The sequence below is a fragment of the Ursus maritimus genome, unplaced genomic scaffold, assembly GCF_017311325.1.
Source record: "Ursus maritimus isolate PB19 unplaced genomic scaffold, ASM1731132v1 scaffold_26, whole genome shotgun sequence".
Lineage (NCBI taxonomy): Eukaryota > Metazoa > Chordata > Mammalia > Carnivora > Ursidae > Ursus > Ursus maritimus.
Window position 1 is genome coordinate 36,306,129 of NW_024425119.1, and position 13,742 is coordinate 36,319,870.

At 38.8% G+C, this 13,742-nt stretch overlaps 1 protein-coding gene across 2 annotated transcripts in view; it reads left to right on the forward strand.

The window, feature by feature from the left end:
- The window catches only part of ANO6 (anoctamin 6), a 187,159-nt gene that overhangs the window by 58,095 nt on the left and 115,322 nt on the right, over positions 1-13,742 (forward strand). For both annotated transcript variants that reach the window (XM_040642359.1, XM_040642360.1), the window contains one exon: positions 13,480-13,559. In XM_040642359.1, coding sequence (XP_040498293.1) covers positions 13,480-13,559 — 80 coding nt within the window. The remainder of the gene's footprint in view (positions 1-13,479; positions 13,560-13,742) is intronic.

The window sequence follows — 13,742 nt, forward strand, 5'->3', positions numbered from 1 at the left end:
TGGACCAAGTGCTTGACTTCTCTGTGCCTCTTCATCAGCGATGTAAAGGTAACTATAATACTTATTTTTTCCCTATAAAGCTGCTGTGAGGATGTGAGGATATATAAAAAGAACTTGGCTATACAGCAGGCATTGGAATGTAAGGACTCTGAGTGTTAGCTGGTATTCTCTAGGCGCTATGGAAATGGTGAGAAGTAGTTACTTTCTGGGTCCGTTATTTAACTGGTAGCTTAAATCAAAATCTGGGTAGACTTTGAAAATTCAGCTGATAGGATTTATTGAGGAGTTAAATGCAGGGGTATGAGGGAAAGGAGCCAGGGATGACTCCGGTAATTTGGTATGATTAATTTGGTGGATTTGGGAGCCATTTACTTAGATGGGGAAGACTTGGGGGGGTGGGAGGCACAGTGGAGGGTGGAAATCAAGAACTTGGCTTGTAGTTAAAATTGAGACCCTTCTTAACATGTCCATGTTTTGTACATGTTCACTGTCGAAAATTGGAAAATGTAGACATACTAAGAAGAAAATAAAAACACCTGACATTCCATCACCCATTATCTTTGGGTTGAATTTATCTTTACCCCATACAAATTTAGATCGTATAGTATATATAGGTGGTTTTTTTTTGTTTCTTTGCTAGTTTTATATACTGTTCAGTTTATTGGGAAAATGGCTCATGACAAAGGGGAGAGTTAAAATCTAGGCAGGGTGATAAGAGCCCTAGCACCGTGAAAGGCCTCTACACCTGCCACCACAGAGAGCGGTTATGGACTCAAGCTTTTAGAGGGGTCTCCGGCTAAGGAGGGTAATGTGTATCATCTCTCTAAGGACCCCCAGTGCCTGCACCTGGTGCAGCCTCATGCACAATCGTTAGCAGAATGACACTTCGTTTCCACTGTGGTAGAATGCACATCAGCTGAAACTCACTGTTGTAACCCTTTTTAAATGTACGGTTCAGTGGCATTAACTACATTTACATTGTGGTGCAATGTCCCCACCATCCACCTCCGGAAGTTCTTCATCTTACAAAACTGAAACTCCACACCCATTAAACAGTAATTCCCTATTTTTCCCTCCTCCCAGCCTCTGACAACCACTGTTGGACTTTCTGTCTCTGAATTTGACTACTCTAGGGACTCAGATAAGTGGAATCATATAGTAGTTATCCTTTTGTGACTAGCTTTATTTCACTTAGCATACTGTCCTTAGGATTCATCCATGTTGGAGCATGTGTCAGAATTTTGCTTTTTAAGGCTAAAGTAATATTGCATTGTATATTTTGTGTGTCCATTCATCTGCAGTTGGGTACTTGGTTTGCTCCCACCTGTTGGCTGTTGTGAATAATGCTGCTATGAACAGGGGAATACAAATATTTGAGTTTCTGCTCTCAGTTCTTTTGGGCATATACTATATGCAGTTCTTTTTTTTTTTTTTTTTAAAGATTTTTTATTTATTCGACAGAGACAGCCAGCGAGAGAGGGAACACAAGCAGGGGGAGTGGGAGAGGAAGAAGCAGGCTCCCAGCAGAGGAGCCTGATGTGGGGCTCGATCCCATAACGCCAGGATCACACCCTGAGCCGAAGGCAGACGCTTAACCGCTGTGCCACCCAGGCGCCCCCTGTGCCACCCAGGCGCCCCGACTATATGCAGTTCTATAATCTACTTTTTCACACTGAAGTACATTATTAAAATTTTGTGTGATGAATATTCTTATACAAAATTATTTTAAATAATTGCATTATGAATTATCAATAGCTGTGTCCTCAGTGACTTAAGCAAGGATTGTTTCCTAGAACTAGAATTACAGGATTGAAGAATATGACTTATTTAAAGTTTTTGCTACATTTGCCAAATTGCCGACCAGAAGCTTATGCAACCCGACACCAGCAAAATCTGTATGTGTTCTCTGCTCCTTTGTTAATATTAGGTATTAGTAATTATTTTCTGTCAATTTGATAATTAAGTGGTTTTCCTTTTATGCAAATTTAGGGTTCACTTTCCGGGTTTATTTGTAGCTGATTACTGGGGAAACTATTGACTTGATAAACACTCAACATGTGAGATGATGAGCGATGGTGACGATCTGTGGGGTCCTTCCTAGTCTTCAATTCGAAGGCATTTGTGAGCCTTTTGCTCTGTGTGTATATGACAGGCTGTGTAATTGGGTTTTGAGATCTTCTGTTGTGTGTGCTAAATACATTCTTAGTAGTTAAACTTTCACACTTCCTTACTTAGAATTCAAAAATCTTAAAAGTGCTAAAAAGAATTTTTTTGGTAATTCATTTGGTTGTAAAACCTGACAGATCATAACACTGTGTGTCAACTATACTCAAAGACAAAAACAAACCAAAAAATACCTGAACTCATTTGGTGGAGAAACCTGACCTCAGCCAGCATGAGGCTATTTATATATCTTAATTGTCCCACTTAGAGCGACGGTTCTTATTTTTGGCTGTAAAACATGACTTCGTTTGATTAAGGGGTGCTGTCCCAGGCCCCACTGAGGTGCATAGTAATATATACTATATCCATACAAGTTATTTTCTTTTTAAATTCCAAAACCCAAGGGTTTTGGCATCAGAGATTTCGGATAAGGGACTATGGATCTATAATTTTTTTTTTCTTGCATTTCAATGTTCTCAACCCTCATAGGCTTCAAAAACTCATTTTGAAATCAGGCCTACTCTGGTAGGGTGAGCATGGAGTTACAACTCAATGTGCTTTGAGTTTAAAGACAATAGAAATTTAAGTGTGGTGTCTTCTTCCAACCCTAGGACACTGTATAATCACTATAATCTGGGGACTGACAGGTCAGTGACTAGAGCCAGGTTTCAGCTGAGCTGTAGCCAACTGCAAACTCAGGACCTTGAGGGTCCTGGGAGGCCTGGACCAGTTGAACTGTAAAGTGATAGTAATAGCTTTCCAAGATATTGTTGCAACATATTTCTATAATTAATACCACTTGTCCTTTATGGAGCATAAACTGTCTTAGCCAGGCTTTTAAAAACAACACCAAATTGGTAAAATCAAAAAAAAGTCAGTCTTCAGTTATATGATTGATTATTATTAATGCTATTAAATCTAAACTTTTAGGAACATATTTATTAAAATGGTAAAGTTTGCAGAAATGGAAAAGCTGACTCAAATGCATGTGGAATTGTAAGGAGCCCTAAATAGCCAGAACAACTTTGAAAAAGAAGAACAAAGTCGGAGGACTCACATTTCCTGATTTCAAAACTTACTACAAAGCTGCTGTAGTAATCAAAACAATATGGTACTAACATATGGATAAACATGGACCAATAGGATGGATCTAGAGTCCAGAAATAAATTTCTACATTGATGGCCAATGGATTTTTGAGAAGGGTGCCAAGTACACTCAGTGAAGAAAGAAGAATCTTTTTAACAAATGATGTTGTGACTACTGGATTTCCACATGCAAAAAGAATGAAGTTGGACTGTGAACCTTGCATCACATACAAAAAATTAACTCAAAATGGATCAACAATTTAAATATAAGAGTTAAAGCCATAAAACTCTTAGAAGAACACAGGCGTAAATCTTTGACTTTGGATTTGGCGATGGATGCTTAGATATGACAAAAGCATGCACAGCAACCACAATAGAGTAGATGCTTTGCTGGTGGGAATGTGAAATGGTGCAGCCACTGTGGAAAGCAATTTGATGGTTCCTCAAAAAGCTAAACATAAAATCACTAAATGACTCAGCAATTCCACTACCAGGTATATACACAGGAATTGAGAACAGAGACTCAAACAGATACTTGTATGCCGTTGTTCATTGCATATTATTCACAACAGCCAAAAAGTGGACACAACCCAAGTGTCCATCAAGGATGAATGAATGATAAATGTGGTTTATTACACACACGCACGCGCACACAGTAGAATATTCAGTCGTAGAAAGGGATAAAGTTCTGACACATGCTGCAACAGGGATGAACTTCGACATCATCATGCTGAGAGAAATAAGCCAGAAACAAAAGGGCAGATATTGTATGATTCCACCCACATGAAATATCTCTAGAATAGGCAAATTCATAGGGACAGAAGGTAGATTAGACGTTATTATGGCCTGTGGGGAGGGGGAGATGGGAAGTGACTGCCTAGCGGCTGCAGAGTCTCTGATGTGATTAACAAAAAGTTTAGGAAGTAGTGGTGATGATTGCACAACATTGTGAACAGAATTAATGCCACCAAACTGTACACTTAAAAATCGTTAAAATGGTAATTTTTATGTTTTATGTATGTTAGTACAATAAAAAATGTTTAAGATGGCAAAAGGAACTAATGAATTCAGTTGGAATCTGAGAAGTTTGTGATATACATTGGGCTTTTCTGTAAAAGCATTAGCTAACCTAGTTGGGATGTGAGAATGAATAACTTGATGCTTGTTCCCAGCTCTTCAAAAGGAGATGTGTTTAACTTCCAGGTATATTTTTGGAGCTGAATTATTGGGGGAGGGTTGTGGGAAGAGGGAGAGGCACTGTGTAAGAGGAACTAAAACAACTCTAAACATCACAGAAATATAACGAGATGAAGAAAAGTGTGTTTATCGGAGCTCTTCTCAGGAATAATATTGTTATTTGGGGATGGAAGAAGTCCTTAGAGTTGCCACTAGGGTAGAGCTGGAAGGGTGAGATGCCCAAGCCAATCGCTGAACTGTCCCTCTTTTGTTCCCCGGTGGAGTCCTTTGTGCTGTGGGAAGGAGCGTGTTCCTGTTTGATGCATTGCTGGAGCAGTGGGCAGTGCGGAGGAAAGGCAGAGATCTTCCTTTTTATAAATATTGTCAAAATATTTGAAGAACATTATCTTGGAGGAATACTGTATTGTTAGCCTGCCTTGAGTGTGAACATACCCCCCTGTAGCCCAGTGCAATATGTTTCTGGAAATATAAAAGCTCTGTTATTGTGTAAGTAATCAGACTACATTCTGAGGAATTAAAGAGCACTAATAACTTTTCTAGAATGACAGAGAGTTTATAATTCGTCCCATCTTTGGTTCACTCATGGAGACTCTAATATATTAGGTATTGTTTCAAATTCTGAGGAAACAAAGGAATAAGATAATGGCTTTTCCTCCAAGAGCTCATGGACCAGTGGAGAAGAAGAATGAATCAGGACCATACAGTGTGATAAGGGGGACAGAAACCTATGTTTTCCCCAGATTTTATCTTCTGTGGTGGTGGCCAGTTGTGAGAGAGCAACTACCGTGGGATTATTTGGGTCTCTGTTTAGTGTAAAGCCGCAAATTTTTGTGTAATAATCACTCATCTTTCTCTTCCACATTCTAGAAGACCAACTGAAAAATACTGTATTTTAATAACTAATAATGCAGGTTGAGTTTTTGGGCACCTATAATGACTTGACAGGTTTTACTAGACAATGCAAAGTGCTATGGGAGCATGAAGTTGAGGCAAGTAACTTAACTTGGTACATAAATGGTGACATTGGAATACAAATTTAAAGAAAGAGTAAAATGTGTGTGTGGGGGGCAGTGAAGGGATGTGCATTCCAGATAAAATGTACTTAGGAGGAGTTTAAAAATAAAAAGGATGGGGCTCCTGGGTGGCTCAGTTGATTAAGTGTCTGACTTCAGGTCAGGTCATGATCCTGGGGTCCTGGGGTTAAGTCCCGCATTGGGGTCCCCGCTGAGCAGGGAGTCTGCTTCTCCCTCTCTGCACCCCACCACGCACGTGCACGCTTTCCTCTCTCTCAAATAAATAAATACAATCTTAAAAAAAATAAATAAAAAGGATAAAACTTGGTGACTGACCAAACGTCAAGTAAGGAAAGGGAAAAGTGAAGAATGACCCCAGCTTTGGCTTAGGTAGTTGAATCAATGTGATTATAGTATATTAATCAAAAATAGCAAGCACAACAGGGGAAACTTTGAAACAAGGCAGTTTTTACTATAATGTAGGGAGAATATTAATTTTTCAAATTGCCTAATTTTTTAAATTGCCTGATGGATAGTACTGAGTTTCAGACATGAGTCAATAATTTCCATACCCTACCAAACTTGACATCGTCACGAACGATGTTTTTCCCTTCATTCCTTTTTTCTTTCGCCTTCAGCTATTTCTTCCACTTCCAGAATTATCCGAGAGAGAGAACGAGCAGATACAAGAGAGTGAGAGAGCACACTTTTGCCTTAAGATGGGAAAAACAGAATTCTAATAGAAACCATCAACTCGAATTTGAAATTGCATTCCAGAAATGACTAGAGGATAACATCACATTTTTTTTTTCATTTAAATATTACCGTCATTGAGTTGAAGTGCCAGTAACAAGCTGGTGTAAAAAAATCATCCATCTAGATTCAGAAAAATGAGGAAACATTTCCTGAATCACATCTCTTTTCATTGCGAGTAGCAGCCAATGGTGCATAGGACATTGAGGTCATTCAAAAATACTTGCTGAGTTAATGTTATGTTTTTTTAATGCTTGAATTTATTTTATGAAAAAGAATAGTCAAGGTGAAAAGTCAGGAGGAAAACTTGGTGCCTAATAAGGTTAAGAACGCCAGAATTTGTTAAAGATTGAAGTAAAAAAAAAAAAGCCAATATTTATATAGTACTTAACACTTCTCAAGTCCCTTTTGTCTATGTGTCAGTTAATTTGTTCTCTGCAATGACCTTCTGATGTAGGTATTATAATCTGCACTTTATTGATGAGGAAGCAGATTTGGGGTTAAATGGTGTGCTTGAAGCCACAGACTTATGCTGTGTAGAGGTCCCAGAATTCAAGTCCATGGCCCTGGGTGATAAAACACAGCCATCTCAGCCTTGAAATAAACTCTCCTGTCTTTGTGTTTTATATTTCATTATTAACTTTCTTTTTATTTATGGTGACTCTTTGCCCTCATTTTAGAATCTCATTTAATATGACAGGGTCTGTAATCTTCAGGCTTACAACCTATGGATAATATGGGAAATAGATTTTTCCCTACTTGTCACCAAAATACAATAGATTCTGTTAGACTGAGGCCAGAGAAAGGGATACTGGCACCTGACGACCAAACATGCCTATCACAGGATAATACGGGACCTGTCGGGGAAGCTCAGTTGTAAGTGATGTGGGTAGTAAGACTAAGTGGACCCATGTAATATCTGGAAAGTATGTGGTGTTAGGAAATGGTAGCCCAAGGGTGTAGTTACTTTAAGAATTGTGATGGCTGGGTGCTAGCATTCGGGTCAAATATCAGATGCATGCTGAGACCAGTTTTCAGAGACTTCTAGTCAAGTGGGAGAAGAGTTTCAGGTGCAGGACTGCCTGGCAAATCATTAGACATCCTGCCTGATCTGGTTATGTGAATACATCCTCATTTCAAGGTGAATGGGCCATTCCTCTGGTATTTCTTTACTTGTACACTCACTAGGTCATGACATTCCTGAAGACAGTTTCTGTACTTTTTCCATCCTGATGTTTGTACTCCTGTCACCTAGCTTCATCCTTTGCACGTGTGTGTCCGTAGCTGTTGGCCCGAATATTGTATCTGTTTACTTATTTTGTGGAGGTTTTCCATTAGTTCTTCTAATTGCACTAGCTAAATTGATAAATTTCACTGTACCATTCTATCATTTGTTTTTCAAGATAGGTTGTTGGTTAATATTTATTTGACTCATACATACAATGCCATCTTGATTCGTTATCAGCTTGTATATAGCAATGGGGGCCCCTTGGAAGTATTCACAGCAGCTGAGGAGACAAATCAGTAGATTCAAAAATATGTCCAATTCTGGAATTGGACAGATCCAGATTTCTCATCGTGTCACTTCTGGTGGTTGACTTCAGGCAACTAATAACCTCGGATTTTCATCATCTGGGAAAACAAAGCTAAAAATAGGAGTAAATAAGACTAGAAATTTCGAAGTGCCAAGCATAAAATAACACACTCAGGAAATTTCTGTTTACATTTTTTCATATCTCAGAGTCTGTGTACGTGAACTTAATTTATAGAGTGCTGTATTTTTTTATAACATGCTTTTGAATTGTCATTTGTATCCTTTGCACAGCCCTATGAGATGACAAGGGAAAGTAATTTTATTAACAGCTTCAGACAAATAAACTAAGTTATTGCCTAGGATCATACAGCTAAAGTTGCCGAATCAGGACTTGAACTCAGTCAATCCCTTTAATCCGTACCCAGTGCCCTTTGCCCAGGGTTCATCTATTTTTACCTGCTGTCTCTCATGTATTCACCACGAGTCTGATCATTTCAGTGGCAACTAATCACCATAATAAATACGTCAGGTGGACCCACCCACTTCCGTGCTGGTGCTGATAAAGTGTGATTGCCTAATTCTGATTACTTTTATTGCTGGGCTCTACTTATCAGGCACATTGGAGTTTTTTTTGTTTTTGTTTTTTTTTTACTCATGAATTTCCTGAAAGGTCTTTTTGTGCTTTCTGATGGATAATAGATTGTCTAAGTTATAAAATTATAGATAATGGCTCCTTTTATCACCCACTTTTAATAAGTCTCAAATTAGCTTTGCTCTAGAAATTATCTCTTTTGCAAATGGATAATAAGTGTTAGTTACTCCATTTGTCCTAATAGATAGATGAATAATCATATGAATTGCAACTCTCTGGTGAGGTTTCCACTGCGTTGTTATGAACCCGTTAAAGTGACGAGACCTGTAGATATTGGGCCTTCATTTTGTTCTGCCAAATAAGTCAGAACTAGTACCACCAATGACTGGATTGCTTTAATCTACTATGCTTACCTACATTGATAGTTTTTTAAAATATGCTATTTTTTCACTTTTAACTAATCGTTACGTGATTAATTATGAAATTTTGGAAAAGTAGAATTTTAGTGGATTTCTTTTGACCCAAGCCCTCAATTATTTGAATTTTACCTACAGAAACCAATTGATAGATGTGTGTACAGTGCTTTCCAGAGTATTCCTTCAGTATTTCCTAAGTCTGTGTAGCCTGGCGCTCACTAATGAGCTTAAAATTAATATTCATCATGTCTCAATTTCTTTTTCTCAAGGAGAGGGAGACTTGCTTGCCTGGTTCTTCTCGGTAGCCCCAGGGCCTAACAACACAATGACTGTGTAAGATATAAACTAGGCAGTGAATGTTCCTGGAACTTGACTTGGAATTGTGCTTTCATAGGACATCCGTACAAAATTCCACTGATAGGTCAAGGCCAAAGTTTTTTCATCATATTAGAATAACTAGTTTTCAGGTCTCTAGTCAGCCTTTTGATGAACAGATAACACAGAGGTCACAAAAATACACTTTTCTATTGGAAATACTGAAATTAAATGAACTAATCATGAAGCCATTCCAGGTGGTGCTTTTTTTTTTTTTTTTTTTAATTTTTTTTTAAAGATTTTATTTATTTATTCGACAGAGATAGAGACAGCCAGCGAGAGAGGGAACACAAGCAGGGGGAGTGGGAGAGGAAGAAGCAGGCTCATAGCGGAGGAGCCTGATGTGGGGCTCGATCCCAGAATGCCGGGATCACGCCCTGAGCCGAAGGCAGACGCTTAACCGCTGTGCCACCCAGGCGCCCCCCAGGTGGTGCTTCTGTTGTGTAATGCGAAGCATGCTGACAGTACTAAAAATACATTTCAAAATGGTACATGAAAAATGATTTATATAAGGGAAAAAAATTAACATTTTTGCCTTATTAGAATGTTTTTTTCCCTGATTGTGCCCTGTTTTTTATAAAAAGCCCTCAAAGTGTCACCTTGATTTTGACTATTTTTGCTGAGAAATGAACTTTTCAGCTGTGTTAGATTACCAGAAATGAGAATATCAGACAGTAACGGGAGCCCTTCAGTAGTAGAAGTATAATTATCATATTAGCATCATAAATCATTTGCTTCTCAGAACTACATTAGGTCATGAGAGCAACAGCTGCAGCTTTGTTCTACCTGGATGATGTTTCAGTAAGGCCATTTCTGTTTTTATTCACTCAAATTTACAGTTTCTCCTTTGTGTTGACATTAAGCAGTGAATCTATTAGTTTCCATTACCAGCAGAATGACTAAAACTATAAATAGTTCTATATTTTCTTTCACAGATCCTCTCAGGCTGCGTAGATGCCTTTAATTTGGTAAAACATCTGGGTAATACATCTTGTTTCTTCTCTGGCTTTCTGCAAACGCATACTTCCTTAAGCCTTTCCTTAAAAACAAAAAACAAAAACAAAACAAAACAAAACAAAACAAAACAAAACAAAAACACCTCGATAGCAGCTCTATCCTGTTTTTTGACCTCAGATGCCTAATAGTTAAATTGGGCATCTAATTCTAAAAGTAATCCAGAAAGATGCAGAGTCAGATCGCTCCATCAGATTTACAGTAACTCATTTTTAAAAATATCTGCAGTATTACCTTTCAGTGACTTGCTGGTTCTGCAAAAAAAAAAAAAAAAAAAAAAACCCAAAAAACAAAAAAAACAAAAAACCAATGTATCATAAATACCACATACATAATATTTAATATCTAAATATTATAAAAAGTTTAGGTCTTGTCTTCCTAATGTAACCCAAGCAGCAAAACCCCAATTTAAAGCACAATGTCATAGCCACCAGTCTAAACACATTTTAGCAAGTCCTAGAAGCAGCCTTCAGGAATGTAATTTATCTTGGACAACCGTTGTTCTGATGTTGGAATAAACCAGTTTATTATGTTGCAATTCGCTAAGTGTAACAGGCTGAGCAGTAACTGCCACAGTCCTCTGGGGTTCTCAGAGGCACGCCCCGTAATTTTGGCTTTGGTTGCGGCTCTGTAGGCTTTGGCCCACCCCATCTGTTTCTTGTTTCTGTTTTGGTTCGCATTTCGGGGTCTTCTGCGATTAACTCAGTTTTTCAAGAGTGAGAATCATGTGTTTGTGTTGTCATGGCTCCTGGCATTTCCTTTCTGTTCATAGGTGTACAGTGATCTGAATTTAGTGGACAGGATTCTGAGTAAATCTAAAATCTGAGCTAGATATTGGGATGTTCCTTAGTGATGTGCCAAACCTAAGTATTTGGTAGCGGAATTGTTGGCTGACGTTTGGGTTTTGTTGAACAGCCAGTTAGAGATCTTTTAATCTCCCCACTAAGCTTTCTTTTGGGCCACCGAAGGGAATGTTTTCTGGATTGATGGGGACTCAGCCTTTTCCTTCACAAAAGCCTCTAATGGATTTTTTAAAATTAGCATGTGTTTTAAAAAGGCACAACAAAGCCAAGATAACATCACACTTCATAACATTAGAAGTAATTTCTTAACACAATTTAATGCTTATTCCATGCACAATCTTCCTATTTTCGATAAATGTGTCCTTTATAGCTGGTTGGTCGAAGTTAGGATTTAGATGAGTCCCATATACTGCTAATGGTTGTTGTGATAGTGTGATTCATAATAGGAAATACAAGTTTGGTCTTCCTTACTTCCCAGCAGGAGCTCCTCCCACTGTGGTAACTTCCTAAGTGAGGAGATAGAGAAAGGTGCCTTTTGTTATGTTGATGAAGCGACTTTTGGAAAGCCCCTAGGTAACCACTGGGGGGGGGCTGGTTGCAAGCGGACCCATCAGGAGATTAGAGGTTTGAACATTTCATTCCTACCCTCTGACTTCGAAGGAGGTGGGAAAAGGAAGATTGAATCAATTGCCAACAGCCAGTGATCTATCAATCATGTCTAAGTGATGAAGCCTAAGAGGGCGGGGTTGGGCTTCAGGCTGATAAATGTGTGCAAGTGTGGGGAGAGTGGTGCTTTCGTAGAGAGAGGGCATCAAAGCCCTGGGCCTCTTCTCATGGACCTTGCCCTTGTCCCTCTCTTCTGGCTCTTCATCTGTATCCTTTATAATACCCTTTATAATAAACTGGTAAATGTACGTAAATGTGTCTCTGAGTTCTGTGAGCCACGCTAGCAAATTAATGGAACCCAAGGAGAGGGTGGTTGGAACCTCTGATTTCTAGCCAGTCAATCAGCAGCACGGGTGACAACCCGGGCTTGCTGGGGGCTGTCTTGTGGGACGAGCCCTTAACCTGTGGTCTGAATCTTCAGGTAGATAGTGTCAGAATTCAATTAATTGTTTGGTGGTGTGGGGGAAAAAACACACATTGGAGATACGTTCTTTAGGCTCTTTAAATCTCTAGCTGCCTTTTTCATGTCATGGATTTATGGAAGGGGCTAGACCTGTTGATGAATTATAATATTTGCTTAAATTTATTTAAATATTTATTTAAACATATTTAAATATTTAAGCATATTTAAGTTCATTCAATTCAGAACATTTTCCCACACAGTCTAAATTACATTGTTACCCTTATCAATATTAATAACTCCTTAACATAATCCCACACTTAATATTCACCATTTCCCCAATTTGTTTTTAAGTCTTCTACATCTGGTTTAAGCCAGGATCCAGTCTAGAAGCACACACTGCCGATGGTTGTTTCATTTTCTCTGTATCTTTTGATCTGGAGCAATTCCTTTTATTCATATCAGGAACTTGTGAACATGGTAAGACTGTTGTCTTGCAGAACAACCCAGCTTCTGGGTTTGGTTCCTTTTTCCCTCCCACACTGTGCTGTCTAGCACTGTGACCACTAGTCACATGTGGCTATTAAGCTGTTGAAATGTGGCTATTCCAAATTGAGATGTGTTGTGAGTATAACAAACGCATTGGCTTTCTAAGACTTAGTATTAAAAAAATGTAAACTATTTCACTAATAATTTTTTATATTGAATACATGTTCAAATGATAATCTGGGTATATCAAGTTAAATAAATGATACTACTAAAATTAATTTTACCTGTTTCTTTTTCATTTTCAAAATGTACCTACTAGAAAATTTTATTTGGCTCCCAGTATATTGCTGTCAGATAGTGTAATTCAACAGATTTTAAAACAGAAAATTGCTACCTCAAAATGACTCCACATCAGTTCTCTGAGATGTAGTTGCAAAGAGAACAATAATAGGCTAAAATGTTCCTTAGCTAGAGTTTTATAACATGTAGTTGCTGTGTCCTTCCAAGTAGAAGCCGAATGATTTTCCATAGTTGATCTAGCCTCCAGCATTTTAAGACCAGATATCCTACAAGCATGGCATTGTCCAGTAGACGGAACAGCTACCAAAGATTTTGAGCGTCCCCGACAGCAAGGAGTGTTAAGTAACACAAACCTGGGGCTGTGCCACAGATGCTAAATGCAGTTGTTATACCAGTGCTGGTGATTTCAAAGCAAAAAAGTATATGAGCTGGGGCGCCTGGGTGGCGCAGTCGTTAAGCGTCTGCCTTCAGCTCAGGGCGTGATCCCAGCGTTCTGGGATCGAGCCCCACATCGGGCTTCTCCACTGGGAGCCTGCTTCTTCCTCTCCCACTCCCCCTGCTTGTGTTCCCTCTCTCACTGGATGTCTCTGTCTGTCAAATAAATAAATAAAATCTTAAAAAAAAAAAAAAGTATATGAGCCAATGAAAGTCATGCTTTGTTTATTTGTTTATTTTTAGTGTTGGACAACCTTGAACAGACAACTGTCTGCAGTTTTGGATCGCTGGAAAGTCAGCCTGATTTCCGAACCCCAGAGTTTGTAAGTACTACTACTCCATCTTCAATTTGTTTTGGTTAGCTAGAGAGTTCTCACAAAATGGAGAAGAAGGGTTTTTTTTAATGAAATCTTGCCCTCAGTGCCTCTAGATGTGGCACAGGTCTCAGGGGCGGGGCTGTGTATTTACAGCTCTGGTTCTCTGGGGAACAGGTTACTGAACTACAG